At 43.3% G+C, this 17,958-nt stretch overlaps 2 protein-coding genes across 2 annotated transcripts in view; one reads left to right on the top strand and one right to left on the bottom strand.

The window, feature by feature from the left end:
• Positions 1–17,958, bottom strand: part of LOC102525112 (zinc finger protein 658-like) — a 65,429-nt gene that overhangs the window by 2,177 nt on the left and 45,294 nt on the right. The window contains exon 6 of the mRNA XM_072959091.1: positions 8,780–8,929. Coding sequence (XP_072815192.1) covers positions 8,900–8,929 — 30 coding nt within the window. The 3' untranslated portion in view covers positions 8,780–8,899. The remainder of the gene's footprint in view (positions 1–8,779; positions 8,930–17,958) is intronic.
• On the top strand, positions 1,139–7,501 carry LOC102524864 (spermatogenesis-associated protein 31A6-like). Its single transcript, XM_015252324.3, has 4 exons — positions 1,139–1,806; positions 2,545–2,602; positions 3,176–3,236; positions 3,479–7,501. The coding sequence occupies exons 1-4, from the start codon at positions 1,549–1,551 to the stop codon at positions 7,359–7,361; spliced, it is 4,260 nt and encodes a 1,419-aa protein (XP_015107810.2). The 5' UTR covers positions 1,139–1,548; the 3' UTR covers positions 7,362–7,501.

Raw genomic sequence — 17,958 nt, 5'->3', positions numbered from 1 at the left:
CTTTTGAGAAAATTCAACATCCATTTATGATAAAAACTCTCCAGAAGGTTGGCATAGAGGGAACATACTTCAATATAATAAAGGCCTTATATGACAAACCCACAGCTAACATCATACTCAATGGTGAAAAGCTAAAAGCATTTCCTCTAAGATCAGGAACAAGAAAAGGGTGCCCACTCTCACCACTCTTATTCAACATAGTTTTGGAAGTCCTAGCCACAGCAGAGAAGGAAAGGAAATAAAAGGGCTACTAATTGGAAAAGAAGTAAAATTGTCACTGTTTGCAGATGGCATGATACTCTGCATAGAAAATCCTAAAGACGCTACAGGAAAACGCCTAGAACTCATCAATGAAGTTGGTAAAGTTGCAGGATACAAAATTATACACGGAAGTCTGTTGCATTTCTATACAGTAACAATGAAATGTTAGAAAGAAAAATTAAGGAAACAGTCCCATTTACCATTGCATCAAAAAGAATAAAATACCTACGAATAAGCCTACCTACAGAGGCAAAAGACCTGCACGGGCAAAGAAAAAAAAGGAAATAATGCCATTGCAGCAACATGGACGGACCTAGAGATTATCGTAGGAAGTGATGTAAATCAGACCAGAGAATCACAGATATCATATAGTATCACTTATGTGTGGAATCTTAAAAAATGATACAAATGAATTCATTTACAAAATAGAAAGAAACCCACAGGCATAGAAAACAAACTATGGTTACCAAAGAGGGAAGGGGCAGGGGGAGGGATAAATTAGGAGTTTGGGATTAACAAATACACATGACTAGGTATAAAATAGATAAACAACAAGGATCAACTGTACAGCACAGGGACCTGTAATAACTGATAACTTGTAATAACCGATAATGGAAAAGAATCTGAAAAAGTATGTATCTATCTATATGTATAACTGAATCACTTTGTTGTACACCTGAAACTAACATAGCACTGTAAATCATCTACACTGCAATTAAACAAGAAATGCTACAAACTGACAAGAATATCATCTGAAAGTTTAACTACTTGTAATTCTTTCATACTTATGAATTAAAAAAAAATTAATTTTTTGTGTGGAGGTCCTTCTGATATAAAATGCTCTAAAACACACACTACTCAGAGGTCACAAAACTAATAAGTGTGAAAGGAACCTAAATTCTGTGGCTGGATTTATACAAGACACAAACATCATGTGGGGAAGTTGGAGTTGAGGACAAAGGACATCCTGGGGAAACAGCCAAAATTTCAGGGTCAACATCAGGTTGTCAGAGGCTCTGAAACTGATGGGCCTCGAGTCAGCAGCTCTAAAAGATGGGGGAACCAGGTAGTATCTTGGTTCCAGACGGAAAGAATAGAAAACTGGCTGAGGCCTCTCTGATGGGATGAGGAGTTGGAAGGAGAGATCTAGAAACCCCAGGAGGTACAGGGACCACTGAGGCCAGATGGTGGGGAAGGGGGAGTGGTTCAGCCAAGTCCTCTTATGCCCTCCCCCATTGCCCCTCTTCCACCCACAAGAGCCCTTTGTGACAAGGCCATAGCTTTGTGATGCAGACAGGAGGTTTTGCCCTCCTGCAGACTCCCAGTGCTCCATTGCCTGAAGGCAACCGTGCAGTTCAGAAGATGGAGAATCTCTTCTCTTTGAACAGCGTTATTGCTACTTGGCTGAGCTCCAGTCCGACTTCTTGGGTTACGGACACCATCTTCGCCGTCCTCTGCGGACTGGGGCTTTTCCTCCTGTTACTCCCCTGCTTGCCGGGGAGTCCATCCTTACCACCACCCAGGAAACAAAGAAACATCAAGAAGGTAAAGAATCTTCGGGGTTCAGCTCAAGCCCAACGGAGATTCTCTTTTTTTTTTTTCCTTATTATTATTTCCATTTTTCTAAATCACCTAGAGTAACACCCAGGATGGGAACTCCCAGGAGAGTATAGAACATCATTTTTCTAGGGACAAGTCAGGCCAGACAGGGGTTAGGGTGGACATGAGGATTTCTAGCCCAGGATCTGAGATCAAGAGTCCAGGGCAAGTCCCAAACGCAGCAACCAGTGGCTCAGGACTGGATTCCTCAGTTTAGTCTGCAGGAAGAGTGATCCCTGAGCTCTGGTTCACAAGCCACCTTCCCATGGCAGGTGTCACAAGTGAGCTTTTCCTCTGTGTTGGGGCTGATCTGAGGCAGTGCTGAGCCCCCCGAGAGCCTCAGAGCAGAGGCTGGAGTGCAGGTCTGGCCTTGGGAAGCAGAACCCTATCGAACAGATGTCACACGGGCACTTAGGTCTGAGGATGTGTGTGTTTCTTGATGAGAGAAACAATGATAGAGGAAATCCGTAGTAGGTATCACTTAGAAAATCCCTCTTTGCATTCTTCAAAGAAAAACTGAAAATATTGTTACCCACTTTAAAATTAAATAAAAGGGGAAAAAACCCACAGAGCTCCATGAGTTAGAAGACAGTCACACTGTCCATGAACACTGGGCATCTTGTCTTAGAAAAGGAGAGTTAAAATTTGGTGCCATCCCCCGCCTTTTTTTTCCTCATCAATCAGCATCAAGTACAGCCGAAGGGAAGGAGCAGGAACAGGAAGAAAGGCGGAGCTTTGAAAGGTGAGCCCCTGCCACTCAGCCCTGCATGTCCCAAAAGTTAGCTCCCACCCTTCCTGTCCCTGAGGGCCCAGCTCCATGGTCTCTGAGGATTCCAGTGGCAGAGTCCATTCTTCAGAAAACAGCTTTGAGCAGGATCCTGGGAAGGAGATTTGAGCCCGGATACTTTCCAGAAACTTGTGCTCAGAATGAAGCCATGAAGGGCCTGGAAATGGGCTCTGTGGGCTGTAGGGGACCAATGGTGCCTGGCTGGGAGGTGGGACCTCCAGGTCCAACTATGAACAAGTTGTTTAACTTTGCTCAGATTCCTCTGAGATGACTACTGGCCTTTCTCCCCTACAGAGCAGCGATAAGGGCCACCGGGGGGTAGTGAATGTGGAAGCACTTTGCAAATGACAAACCCATCCATGAGCCTTGCCATCACTGCCAGGGACACATGGCCTTAGACACTGATGCCTGGGCTCCAGAGTGTAATACCTCAAAGATTGCCTTTAAAGGGACTTGGCACTCCTCAGTCTCCTGAAAGACTCTTAGGCCTCTGCCTTCCCCACCATGACCCAGTCTCCTGATTTTCAGCTTGCAGAGACTATCTGCAGGAACTGGAGAGCACTCGCAACATGGTTTCACTTCTACAAAGGTAAAGAATCTTCCCCTTCTTTCCTGGGTCCTCCTTCCTCTCAAAACCTACAAGTGACCCCAGCCCAGGGATGGGGAGCCATGAGAGGGTGTGGCTAAAGCCCTGGGGTGAGCAACAGCAGGTGCATTATGATGTCAGTGTTGCGGCAGAGGAGGTGCCCCCCCGCCCCCCTGCCTGGCCTGCCCAGCCCTCCGGGGCCCCATCTGCTCCTGGCTGCAGCTTCTGCCTCCCATTTCCTGCAGCCGCATCGGGAAGCTCCCTGACAAGGGCAGCTTTCATCAGCCCTCACGTCAGGACCCCTCTGGTGAGGTTTGCAAAGCAGTGCCTGCTGGAGCCCACCAGCTATGCGGGGAGCCTGTGGAAGAAGCTGCTCCTGCCATGTCCCCGATGGCTCCTCTGACCACACATCCTCCACCGCTGGCCTCCAGCAATTCTCCAGGCTCGACAACCTCCTCAGTTTCTGTTCATCCACACACATTACTGAGTTCCTTTCAGCCTTCCCTTCCGCCTGACAGCCCTTCACCCTGGCCAGTTGCTCCTCCTCCTCCCTTACCATGTCCGCCTGATTCAGAGGGCTGCCCTCCACCTCTGACAGCCCCAGCACTGCCAAACTCAATTCTGACTCTCCCACTGGGCACTGTCCCACAGAGCATGTCTCCACATACCCCTTGGTCAGCTTCTCTTGCCCCAGGCATTTCAGGCCTTGGTCACTCAAGCTGTCCCACTTCAGCCCTGTCCCGGTGGCAAGCAGCTGCCAAAGCCTTGTGCCCCGCGACCTCCTCACAGTGTGAACCGCAGAAAAAGCACCTTTCCCACGACCCACCAAAGGCTTCATTCTTGGGAAGCCCCACAGACAGACAGACAGAGGCTAGTCGCCCCTCTTTGCTCAGCTCTGATGACCAGAAGCTCCCGGAGATACAAATCACAAAGACAGTTGAGATCAAGATTTGGAAGGAGAAAGAAAAACATGAATCATATCTAAAACGAATGAGCCCAGACCGCCACCTGAATTCCTCAGGGAATATGTTGAAATCACTGGATGCTGAGCAGGACACCACACCCTCCCAACTGCCAGGTCCTCCACAGCTCTCATATCCCAGTGTGCTGGGGAACCATCTACAGCAGAAGTATAACCAGCTTTTCTGGGGTCTCCCTTCTCTGCACAGTGAATCCCTGGTGGCTACTGCCTGGATCTCTGAGAGCCCTTCAGCACCACAATCTCCTTCTTTCCTTTTCAATGGAATTTTGAATGCCTGCCCAGTTCAAATGCAAGCTAAAACATCTCCACTGCTTTCCCAGTCCCAGCCCTTGTTCCATCTGGAATTCCAAGCCCGGCCCTTTATTCCAACAATGCCTCAATTTCAGCCCCCACCTCTGGCTCGGGTCCAAACCCAGGTCCACCCCCAGTCCTCCCTCCCAATCCAACCACCTTCCTCTCCACCCCAAATTAGGCCCCGTGAAGTATCTTATCCTACAGCACAGTATAATCCACAATCTTTTAACCCAACTGAGGTTCAACCTTCAGAATGGTGCTTGTTGCAGAAGCAACTAGATGAGTGTTCTTTATGCTCTGGAGTCAAAAAACCTCAGGAAGCCTTTAATGTCTTTACTTCCAATCTTTCTGAGGACAGCTGGGCAGTATCTATCCTCCCTAAGAATTTTCCAATCAGTCCTGAGCTCCGGAAGCAACTGGAACAACATCTCCAAAAGTGGCTCATCCAACACCGGTGGGAGCTGCCCCAAAGGATCCAAGAGTCTTTAGAAACAAGGCAGCTTCAAGGTGAATTACCAGGGATGTGCGAGGCAAAGGGCCAGCATGGGCCCTCACGGCCCTCTTCCCTTACAGGTGAAAGTAGCAAGGATGCACAGAAGGTGGGGTTTCAGCTGAGCCAGGACCTGGGCCAAGGCCTGGGGCACATTCTGGGGGAGGTCCCAGAAGACCCTTCCAGGAGCTCAGGAAGCTCCCGAGTAAAGTTTTATGGGGTTAACCCTGAGGAGTCAGAGAGTGACTTGCGGCTCTTGAGGAATGACTCAGGAATTGATTTACTAAGGCGCTTAGACAAGAATCTGGAAAATATCCTGAAAGGTCCTTTGGGCAAGAATTTAGGACAGATCAGTGAGGGTCTGAGGCCTGGGAATGTGTGTCAATCCTGGCTTGCTCTTAATCATGCTTCCCCCAAGTCTGATACTCACATGGAAACCAGAAATCTGGGAGTTTTGAAGGGTTGGAAACCCTATGTGAACACCTCCCGTAGGGTTTCCTTCCTTGATCCAGACATTCGAAAGATGCTAGACACCCATGTTAAAAGGTTTTGGGTAAAGCACAGATGGGGCCTACCCCTCAAGATCCTGCAGCTCATAAATTTCTTTAAGTCGAAAAAGACTCAACCCTCACCCATTCAACAGGTTAGCTTTTACCCCTCAGCCACCTGTGTATCTGGGGCCCACTCAACAGTCAAGTTTGCGGAGTTCCTAGGAAAACCTCCGCAGGCCGATTTGGTAAAGAAGGTGATAACAGAAAAGTCAATTTCCAGCCTGGTGAGGCCTCTCCTAGCTCCCTCACTTGTGTGTGAGGAAATCCAGAGGACCGTAGAATGGATCCCATCTGGTGACCACTATGGGCCCCCAAAGGCCTCTCTAACTGAACAGGAGGGAAAGCCGCCCTCCCAGTCCCTCACTCGCAGACTTGTGGGCAGAATCTGGAAGAGAGAGACTGTAGAGGGGGCCAAAAGGGACAGCCTAGAGTCACATCTAAGTTCAGCAAAGGCCAGGAATGAACCAAGAGAGGAGAGTGGTGGTCAGGCCTCACGAGACTCCAGCCATCGGGTAACAATGCTGGGGGTGAACTTAGGGTCCCAGTCTTTGGGAGCTGAAGAAGCCAGGGAGGCTGTGGAAGCTAAGAAGCTCTCTGCTCTTCAACCACAGCCTAGAGGTATCTCGGGAACAAATACGTTGACAAACCCCCAAACCACAAATGTACCTATGGGGAGTGTAGAGGCCCTGGGGACAAGGAAAATCTCCCTGCTCCCTAGAATGTCTGTTTTCCGGCATCCAGGTGAGCCAGGCCTTAGCACAGAGGTTGTTAGCGACTATACGCCCAAAGTGGAGGTACAGTCAGACAGCCAGCTTCAAGACGGTCCCAAACACATGTCCCCTATTGCAGACAACTTGGCCTCTCAGGGGCCCCAGTGCCATTCCCAGACAGTGCCCACTGGAGACAGGTTAGCTTCCCGGGTGCTAAGTGGCTTCACAAAGACCCAAAGGAGTGGCCAGGGGCAGGAGAAGCCCAAGACTTCAAAACTTCAGGATTTACGGAAGAGCCAGAGCAAGACACCCGCCCCGGCCGACGAGAGAGAGGACTCTCTGAGGCCTAAACCAGGAGCGCATGAAGAAGGGTGTAAAGAATCAGGGACCTCTCAAGCTGGAAGCGTGAGCCGCCCTGCCCAGGTGAGGGGAATGATAAGCCCTTTTGGGAGGAAATATCTCCAGGTGACGCCAGAGAAGAAGCAGGGGCCGACAGAAAGCTTCTTCAAAAACAGGCTGAGGCTCTTTTTCCAGTGGATTTTCTCCAGGAAAAAAATTAAAGGCTGGGATTTTCCTCAAAGGTGCAAGCCCGTCCCAGCTACTACCCGGAGCCAAGCACCAGTCAAAAGCAGATCAATTTTGAACACTGAGACCACTGAGGCTCAGGCACTCATGACGGCTCTCGGACAGATTCTAGAAGAGAAAATGGCGGTTCACCATGGCCTCCATGCCACAAAGTTAGAGGCACACAAACCAGAACTCCAAGCCCCTGCATGGGGGCGCTTTTGCTACCACAGGCTTCCCTGCTATCAGAAACAAGAAAGGATGCTGAGTTACACAGCCTGCAGCCACCAAGCCACCTCCAAGGACCGGGGCGGTTCTACCAGGGAGAGCGAAGTCACACCCCAACAGTTCTTGAAAAGTGTAAGATTCAGCAATGAGCAGCTGGGCCTGAGGTGCCGCCCATCTTTGCCCCTCAAGAACACTTTGTCTCCAGTCAGTCCCTGCCAGCATGGGCCAAGGGTGTCAGGTGCCCCAGCCCCCCGTCCACACTGTCCGAGGCACTGTCCAAGGGGAGGTGCCTTGTCTGGTCAACCATAAAATGCTTCTCCAGCCTTTCCTTTAGTAGGAAAGCATGTCTCCAAGAAAAAAATTCAGTCCATGTAAAGAAAATGCTTTTCTCATTAACCCTTTCAAAACATTTAATGTTCCCTAATACATATATTTTGTTTTTTCTCTAAGAGCATAGTGTAATGGTTTCTGTCTGTGCTGTGTACTTTGTCTTCTAGAAAGCAGGGGCGTGGAGGGAGGTAGACAGGAACATTGCAAGCTTGCTCCTTAGTGCAAGTTCCTTTATTGTACCTTATAAATACTGTCATTACACAAACCAAAACCACTCTCTAAAAACAAGATGGGAAAAACATGAAGACCACACCCCAGGATTTGTTTCAGTCCGTCTTTCTCCTGCATCTGCTCTATGTTGAAATTTATGCGGGTATTATGGGTAGGTTTGCAGAGGCATTAGAGCTGGACGTTCCTCCTGAGGCTCCAAGAAATGTCAGAGCTAAGAGGGTAGAAGTTTAAGGTGGGTGGGGTTGTAAGCCCTGGGTTCAGCAGCAGGAGAACTCTTGCCCGTGGCTCCCCTAGTGGGAACTATATAATACAGGCCCCTAAGAGTTCCTCCTCTCCCTCATGGGCTGGGGTTGAGATGTAACCAAAGAACCCCTCTTAACTTAGCCTTAAGAAAATGGTCAGCATTACCCTCCCTCACCTCTGCATTTCCCACACTTTAGAGCAGCAGCAAGCGAGGCTCTGCCAGCTGTGTGTGTGTAGGTGGGAGACTATCAGGGGAGGCTACTGAGGGCTGTCTTGAGCCTTGTCCAAATGCATGGCTCTGTTCATGGGTCGTTTGCCTCACCCTCTGTGTTAACCCCAGAGGAGGAGTTCTGGATGAATGGAACAGGGATGTGCAGTAACTGATGGCCAAACCCTGTGAACCTAGGGTGCGATGTAGGTGCAGCACAAAGGTTGGATCCAAGGAAGGAGACAGAATGGCACCAGGTGCCCATAAATGTGCAGTGAGAGAGCTACCCCCTGACATACATGGCACCACCATCTAAATGCCTGGAGAGGAGGAAAAGTTAAGAGTCCAGTAGCTTGTCATGGCCCCACCTCGGGGTCTCTACCCTATTCCAACTCTACGATCACAGACCTAGAGGAGCTAACTTGAGGTCAAAACAGGTCAGATTTGCAGAAGTAAAGCAAATTGGGGGAGGTCAGTCTCAACATTATCTTTAATAAGCTTACACACCATCATCTCTTGAATTCTAGAAATGATGACTTAACAACAGGTGTCAAAGCCATGACTCAGGGACCCAGGATGTGACTCCCAGTCTGGTGACCTTTCCATAAACACATGGCCCAAAAACTGCTCCTGGGGAGATGTGGGGACTTAAAAGGCCAAGAGACTGGCTTGTGATTATGTAGTAAGTCTTACCTGGTTCCCAGTCCTCACTTACCCCAGAGCCTCGCACGAGAAGAAATCAGAATTTGTCACAGGGTGGTGGTGATGTGGGGGTGACCTCTTCAAAATCTGGGGGCAGGGTACAGTCCAGGGGTGTTCCACTGCTCTGCTTCTATTACAGCTTTTTCTGTCCTCTGGCCCCCACCTATACGGGAAAGCAGGGAGGTGAGGAACAATTTCTCTAGAGTGATTTGATGCTTTCTGCCACATGCAGGGCAAACAGCGGGCAAAGCTGCAGGGGGAGAGGCTTTCCCACTGTGGGGAGTCCTGCTATGGCTGATAGCCCTGATCCAGGTGACAAGAGAAATGGGCCCCAATCCCAATATCCGTCGAACTCCTCAACACATGGCACTGGGACTGGGGGTGGAGGGGCAGGTGTGGCGCAGGACTGCTCGCCATCCTGTTTCTCACTGGAGCCAAGTCCTGCCTCTGGGCCCCCATTCTCAAGGCAGCCTCCAGAAAGGAGGAGTTTTCGAAAGCGGAGCAGTGAGCAGCAAGCATGAAAGCTGGACCCAGGGCAAAGAGTTGACTCTGGTCCCTTGGGAGCTCAGAAGAGCATGGCGCGGGGCTGGGGTGCTCAGTCTCGCTGCTGCTGCTGGGTTCTCTCAGGGGCACCCAGAAGTGAGTTCTGCGAGTATGGGGGAGCTGGGTGTGGGCCCCGCTGCTCCTGCCAGGAGAAGTGTCCCAGACAGACAATGCTGATGGAACTGCAAGAAAACAAAGAAGCAAGTCCCTTTGCCCGTCTCCTGCCGCTCAGTCTTCCAGCACAGGAAGACCAGAAACGGAGAGACCCACGCAGAGACAATACACAAAGACGTCATAGAGACATCTCTCAAGAGAGACCTCTCACACAGACACCTCCCACAGAGTCACATGTTGCCCCACAGGGACTGCATATGTGTTGCCTTACAGACCCTCAGATATAAAGCAAGCACAGATTTAGCAGAGATTTCCTAGAGATACCTCCCAAAGAGGGAGATACCTCACACAGTGCGTTCAGAGACCTTGTGCAGAGACCTCATGTGGCCTCACCAGAGATGTCACAGAGAAACACAGAGACTTCAAGATAGTACACAGAGACCTCCCCTGCCCCACAGAGACGTCTCACTGAGACCTTACCCAGATAAGCCACAGAGACTTGGCACAAAGACCTCACAGAGACCTCACGTCTACTCTTCAGGATCCTGAGCAGCCATGCATTGACAAGCCTTTCGTAATGAATATGAAACCACTTAGCAAACTGGCAGCAAGAAAAGGATGCCATCAGCTGTGTCCCCTTGAGATCCACCAGACACTCAGACACTGTCAGCATTACTCTAAGTGGGGTTCTCTGCTTGGGCAAATACTCGGCAAGTTTTGTTATCCTCTAATGTCATTGCCTCTGAACAAAAGACTTACATATTCCACATGCAGATCTGTGAAACTAATTCTTCAGGTTTTCATTAGCTTGAGAATCACAGATTTTTAAACACAAGTAAAACACCATCAGCCTCCATGAGAGAAAATACCTGTCCAGGTTTATTATCATCTAGTCAAACGGTGTCTGTCACGTTTTTTGTCTTACTGGGGACAAGACTTGAACTTGAGATGGCTTACTTGTTTCCTTTGGAAACACAAGAAATACCTGCCAAAAATGGACTCCAGGAATGAAATAAGCTAGGAAAGATGCCTCAGGGCTCACATTCACTTCCAAGAGGGCTATGGAGCCGGCACATTATTTCAGACACTACCGCTTGCAACAGGTTTGTGGGGTTTGCTTTATTTTTTAACAAGCCAATAAATAACATGAGGGTTTTTCACAAGCCAAATTCCTAGTTATTAATATTCTTATATCATTTGGCAAAATTATGCCTCTTAATATTATTTTATTTCTTAAAGCGTAGTAATGCCCCAAAATGATATTACATATGTTTCCAGGATATGACACCATCCTAATGTTCAGCTAACATACTTAAAAGGACAGGTTATTAAGGATTCATTTTAAAATAATTCTATGAAATGTATATTTTCTGACATGCAGTCAAGACCCACTTTATACTCATTATAGGGTTAAAAAAGAACACACTGCTTCAACAATTTTTGAAATATAAAATATATCACTTAATCCATGCTTGAGGTTATACAGATGGCTTAATAAAACTACTGAAAAGGGGGTATCTTAATATCTGAATTGAAGAGAATGCACATTTAATCAACATTTGGTTTATTATAATGAATAGCGTAAGCTTCATAGATACTTAACACTTTCCAAAGGGTGTACTTTGATAAGACTTATTTCTCACTGCTAATAAGCAACCTATTGTCCTTGCCTTGGAAAATCTATTCTAGTGACAGCTGTCAAGCATGCATGACCCGTGAAGTCTCTCAGATTATCCAGCATCCCATGACTGCATCACAGTCCTTTCTCTAAGAGGAGCAGGTCTGACACAGGGGCTCCTTTGGCTTATTTCAACAAGAAATTGAGTTTTTCTATTCTCCTAATTAAAAAATGTATAAGTATTACTTTTTCCACTTTACAACCTTAAAATGTCTTTGAACCGGAAAACAATGAAATATGGTCATGTATGGAATGCAATACTCTATCAGATAATTTTTTAATTTATAAGTTTTATTTTTATTAAAGTGTAATTGATTTACAATGTTAGTTTCAGGTTGTCAGGTCATTTTTTAAAAGAAATATTTTATTTGTTTTTGTTTTGGGGGAGATAATTAGGTTTATTTATTTACTGATTTATTTTGATGGAGGTACTGGGGATTGAACCCAGCTCTACCACTGAGCTATACCCTACCCCCTACAAGGTTATCAGATCATTTTTAAATAGTGCAGCTTATGCAGACAAGTTTATCGATCAGAAAAAAATGAATTTAATTAGGAAAAAGCTCATACAGGAAAATATCCTTTTCAAGTTGACTATTTTAAAACAGTTAAAATAAATTATTCTTTAGTCCCTTCAGTTAAAGTTGCTAAGGGTGGCCAAGAAAGTCTGGAAATATGATAAATGTTCATAAAAGTACTTTATTGCTATAACACATTGAATGTGCTGTTCCTCATTAGTAATTCAAAGTTCATTAAGCTGTGCAAAATTACAATGAACAATGTGCATTAAACAACTCCCATCAGTCACTGGACATTCATCTGTCATACATGCCTCAGATGATTTGTGTGTCTAATTTTCATGGAAAAATTTCTTTACCCCAAAATAAGAAATCACAGGGGAATCAATCTATCAAAAAGCTATTAATAAGCAGACATCTATGTTTGACATCTATATCTGTGGTCATCCATATTTTGTTTTTAATAAGATTCACCTAGTGCAAATCTTAAAAACATTTCTGTATGTTCAGACAAAATAGATATCAAAAATTAGATAACAGAAAACAACAACAGATCCCCTTTGGTTTTAAAAAATTTACATCAAAGCATTTTGTTGAAAATGACATGATTTTTAATCAACAGTTAAAACGCACTCTATAATGATACTTAGAATATAGTACATATTTTTATTTTTTTAAAAATAGATTGTTATTTAAAACAAGTCTCACACCGATTTTGATAAACAAGGCACTCTAGAACAAAATGTTGAGGCATGGCAATTATGTGATGATTTCTTAATACTCCAAGGGATAAAGATTTTTCCCGAAATAGTCTGTCTACAACGTTAACCCTGAAGTGCTGCTCCCCGTGATAGGTTACAATATTCTGTTTCATACACTTTTACTTTATAACTAATTCCTACAGGAAGGAATGTTTGGAAATGTTCCCGGATACATACACACTTTCTGCCATGCTTGCACCATGGACACAGGAGGAAGCATCCAGGTCCTGACGATCCAGAGCCTTCAACACTGCAGCTGCCTCTTTGAGGTCGGTCAGAATCATAATCATTCCCAGAACAGGAACAATCTTTACAGTTGTGCCCCTGGCCATGCAGATTGTTGCATTTCCCAGACAGGCAAGTTGTCTTCCTTACTCTGGTTTGCCAGGCGCTCTTGCTTGGCCTGCAGCAGGGCTGGCCTCCACTCACTGTGGTAACCAGAGGAGCCCATCGTCCCCCTGGAACCTGCAATCTGGGCTCTCCACAGACACGTGGTACTAGGGATAAGCTAGTGGTAAATGAGTTCATCTGTATCAATTTTTTAGATTCCACACACAAGTGATGTCGTGTATTTGTAACTGTCTGATTTACATCACTTGTGATGATAATCTCTAGGTCCATCCATGTTGCTGCAAACAGCATTATTTTACTTTTTACGGCTAAGTAGTAGTCCATTGTGTATATACATACATATTTTATATATATACACAAACACACATACATACATACTGTATCTTCTTTATCCATTTAACTGCCAATGGACATTTAGGTTGCTTCCATGTCTTAGGTTACTTCTGTTTTAACTAATGCTGCTATAAATATTGGGATGCATGTATATTTTCAACTTACAGAGTTCTCTCCAGATATGTGCTGAAGGATGGGATTGCTGGATCATATGGTAATTCTGTTTTTAGTGTTTTAAGGAACCACATACTGTTTTCCATAGTGGCTGCAACAAATTACATTCCCACCAACAGTGTAGGAGGGTTCCCTTTTCTCCACAGCCTCTCTAGCATTTACTGTTGTGGGCTTTCTAATGATGGCCATTCTGACTGGTGTGAGGTGATGCCTCATTGTAGTTTTGATTTGTGTTTCCCTGATAATTAGCAGTATTGAGCATCTTTTCATGTGCCTACTGGCCATCTGTAAAAATGTCTATTTAGGTCTTCTGCCCATTTTTGGACTGGGTGATTTGGTTTTTTGTTGTTGAGTTGTATGAGCAGTATATATATTTCAGAAATCAATCCATTGTCAATTGCATCATTTGTAAATATTTTCTCCCAGTCCATATGATGTCCTTTCCTTTTGTTTATGGTTTCCTTTGATGTGCAAAAGCTTTTACGTTTAATTAGGTACCATTTCTTTATTTTTGCATTTATTTCTATTGTCTGGGGAGAATGGCCTAGGAAAACATTGCTGTGATTTATGTCAGAGAATTTTTTGCCTATATTCCGTTCTAGGAGATTTACAATGTCATGTCTTACATCTCAATCTTCAAGCCATTTTGAGTTTATTTTTGTGTATTGTATGAGTGTTCTAACTTTATTGATTTACATATGGATATCCAGCTTTCCCACAACACTTGCTGAAGACACTATCTTTTCCACATTGCATATTCTTCCTTCCTTTTTCAAAGATTAATAGACCCCATAGAAGTGCAGGTTTATTTCTAGACTCTCTATTTCTGTTAAATTGATAAAAAATGTCTGCTTTGTGCCAATTCCATGCTATTTTGATTATTGTAGCTTTGTAGAATTCTGAAGCCTGGGAGGGTTATACCTCCACCTTTCTTCGTGTTCCTCAGAATTGCTTCGGCAATTCAGGGTCTTTTTTGATTCTGTATAAATTTTAGCATTATTTGTTCTAGATCCATGAAAAATGTCATGGGAAATTTGATAGGGACTGCATTAAATCTGTAGATTGCTTTCGGTAGGGTGGCATTTTAACAATATTAATTCTTCCAATCCAAGAGCATGGGATATCTTTCCATTTTTTAAAGTTATTTTTAATTTCCTTAATCAGTGTTTTGTAGTTCTCTGCATATAAGTCTTTCAATTCCTTGCTCAGCTTTATTCCTAAGTATTTAATTTTGGTGTGATTTTAATTTTTTTAAGTTTTTTTGTATATATAGCTTTTATTGATGTATAGTCAGTTTACAATGTTGTGTCAGTTTCTGGTGTACAGCACAATGCCACAGTCATACATGAACATTCATACGTTCACTTTCATACTCTTCTTCACCACAGTTACTACAAAATACTGAATATAGTTCCCTGTGCTATACAGGATGAACTTCTTGTTTACCTATTCTATATGTATCAGTTAGTATCTGCATAACTCTAACTCCCAATTTATCCCCTCCCACATCCTCCCCTCCAGGAACCACAAGTTTGTTCTCTATGTCTGAGAATCTGTTTCTGTTTTGCAAATAAGTTTCTCTCTTTTTTTTAGATTCCACATATAAGTGATATCATATGGTATTTTTCTTTCCCTTTTTGACTTATTTCACTTAGAATGACAATCTCCATGTCCATCCATGTTGCTGCAAATGGCATTATTTTATGCTTTTTGATGACTGAGTACTATTCCATTGTATAAATATACCACATCTTCTTTATACAGTCACCTGTTAATGGACATTTATTTAGGTTGTTTCCATGTCTTGGCTATTGTAAGTAGTGCTGCTGTAAACATTTGGGTGCATTTATCTTTTTGAATTAAGGTTCCCTCTGGATGTATGTTCAGGAGTGGGATTGCTGAATCATATGTTAAGTATATTTTTAGTCTTTTGAGGACTCTCCATACTGTTTTCCATAATGGCTGCACCAAACTGCATTCCCCTCAACAGTGTAGAAGGGTTCCCTTTACTCCACACCCTCTCCTGCATTTAGTTTATGGAATTCTGAATGACAACCATTATGACTGGTGTGAAGTGATACCTCACTATAGTTTTGATTTGCATTTCTCTGGTAATTAGTGATACTGAGCATTTTTTCATGTGCCTATTGGCCATTTGTATGTCTTTATTGGAGAAATGCTTGTTTAGGTCTGCCCATTTTTGGATTGTGTTGTTTGTTTTTTCCATCTTATGGTATGTGAGCTGTTTATATATTCTGGAAATTAAACCCTTGCCCGTCTCATATTTTGCAAATATTTTTTCCCATTTGTAGCCTGCTGTTTTGTTTTGCTTGTGGTTTCCTTTGCTCTGCGAAAGCTTTTAAGTTTAATTAGATCCCATTTGTTTATTTTTGCTTTTATTTCTATTGCCTGGGTAGACTGCCCTAGGAGAACATCGTTGAGATGTATGTCAGAGAATGTTTTGCCTATGTTTTCTTCTAAGAGGTTTATAGTGTCTTCTCTTATATTTAAGTTTTCAAGCCATTTTGAGTTTATTTTTGTGTATGGAGTGAGGGAGTGTTCTAACTTCATTGATTTACATGCAGCTATCCAGTATTCCCAACACCATTTGCTGAAGAAATTATCTTTACTCCATTGTATGTTCTTGCTTCCTTTGTCAAAGGATAATTAACCAAAAGTCTGTAGATTTATTTCTGGACTCCCTATTCTGTTTCATTCATCCATATGTCAGTTTTTGTACAAATACCGTGCTGTTTTCATTACTGTAGCTCTACAGTATAGTTTGAAGTTTGCGGGAGTTATTCCTCCAGCTTCGTTCTTTTACTTCAGTAGTTCTTTGGCAATTCTGGGTCTTTTGTGCTTCCATATAAATTTTAGGATAATTTATTCTTGTCCTGTGAAAAATGACCAGGTAACTTGATAGGGATCCCATTAAATCTGTAGATTGCTTTGGGCAGTATGGCCATTTTAACAATATTAATTCTTCCAGTCCAGGAACATGGGATATCTTTCCATTTCTTTAAGTCATCTTTAATTTCCTAAGTCAATGTTTTGTAGTTCTCTGCATTTAAGTCTTTCACCTGCTTGGTCTGATTTATTCCTAAGTATTTTATCTTTTGGATGCAATTTTAAAAGGGATTGTTTCCTTACTTTTTTTCGTATTTCATTGTTAGTGTAAAGAAATGCCACTGATTTCTGTATGTTACTCTTGTATCCTGCTACCTTGCTGAATTCTTCTATCAGCTCTCGTAATTTTTGTGTGGAGCCTTTGGGGTCTTCTATATATAGTATCATGTCATCCACATATAATGACAACTTTACTTCTTCTTATCCAAATTGGATCTCTTTTATTTCTTATACTTGTCTAATTACTATGGCTTGGCTTCCAATACTATATTGAATAGAAGTGGTGAGAGTGGGCATCCTTGTCTTTTTTCAGATTTCAGAGGGAAGGTTTTCAGCTTTTCACCATTTAATATTATGCTGGCTGTAGATGTGTCATAAATAGCTTTTATTATGTTAAGATATGTTTCCTCTATACCTACTTTGGTTAGAGTTTTTATCATAAATGGATGTTGAATTTTATCAAGTGCTTTTTCTGCATCTATTGATATGATCATGTGATTTTTCTCTTTTCGATGTGGTGTATCACATTGATTGATTTATATATGTTGAACTGTCTTTGTGTCCTTGGGATGAATCCAACTTGATCATAGTATATAATCTTTTTTATGTGTTGTTGGATTCTGTTTGCTAATATTTTGTTTCATTTTTTGGTAGTGTCTTTTCATTTTGGTATCAGGGTGATGGTGGCTTCATAGAGTGAGTTTGGAAGTGTTCCCTCCTCTTCAGTCTTTGCAAGAGTTTGAGAAGGACTGGTGTAAGTTTTTCTTCGTATGTTTGATAGAATTTGCTGCTGAAGCCATCCAGTCCAGGACTTTTGTTTGCACGGAGGTTTTTTTTATCACTGATTCTATTTCACTTATAGTTATTGGTCTGTTCAAATGATCTAGTTTTTCTTGATTCAGTTTTGTTGAACTGTATGTTTCTAGAAACTTATTCATTTCTTCTACATTGTCCGATTTATTGCCAAATAGTTGTTCGTAGTATTCTCTTATGATTTTTATGTATTTCTGTGGTGCTGGTTGTAATTTCTCCATTTTCATTTTGTATTTTGTTTATTTGTATCATCTCCCCCCCCCCTTTTTTTTTTCTTTTGGTGAGCCTTGCCAGAGGTTTGTCAATTTTGTTTACTCTTTCAAAAAACCAGCTCTGGGTTTGACTGATTTTTTTCTATTAAGGCTTTATTTCTTCCCTATTCTTAGTTCTTTCTTTCTTTCTGCTGAGTTTAGTGTTCTTTTTCTAATTCTTCAGGTGGTAGGTTAGGCTGTTAACTTGAGATTGTTCTCATTTTTTGAGGAAGGCCTGTATTTGCCATTAACTTCCCTCTTAGAACTACTCTGCTGCGTCTCATAGATATTGTGTGGTTGTGTTTTTGTTATCATTTGTCTCAAGGCATTTTTCAATTTCTTCTTTGATTTTATCATTGACCCACTGGTTTTTTTACTAGTATGTTGTTTAGTTTCCATACTGTCGTTTTTATCTCATTCTTCTTTAATTGATTTCTAGTTTCATGCCATTGTGGTCAGAGAAGATGCTTGAAATAATTTCTAGCCTCTTAAATTTGTTGAGGCTTCTTTTCTGCCCAAGTGTGTGGTCT

The sequence above is a fragment of the Vicugna pacos genome, chromosome 4, assembly GCF_048564905.1.
Source record: "Vicugna pacos chromosome 4, VicPac4, whole genome shotgun sequence".
NCBI lineage: Eukaryota > Metazoa > Chordata > Mammalia > Artiodactyla > Camelidae > Vicugna > Vicugna pacos.
Note: the sequence above shows the minus strand (reverse complement) of the source record. Positions and strands in the feature narration are given on the sequence as shown.

Bases quoted from the DNA above. Each gene is read 5' to 3' on its own strand.
- LOC102524864 (XM_015252324.3), top strand. From the start codon at position 1,549: ATGCAGACAGGAGGTTTTGCCCTCCTGCAGACTCCCAGTGCTCCATTG. The intron at 2,603-3,175 runs GTGAGCCCCTGC...CCTGATTTTCAG, and splicing joins GAAAGGCGGAGCTTTGAAAG to CTTGCAGAGACTATCTGCAG. The intron at 3,237-3,478 runs GTAAAGAATCTT...CATTTCCTGCAG, and splicing joins ATGGTTTCACTTCTACAAAG to CCGCATCGGGAAGCTCCCTG.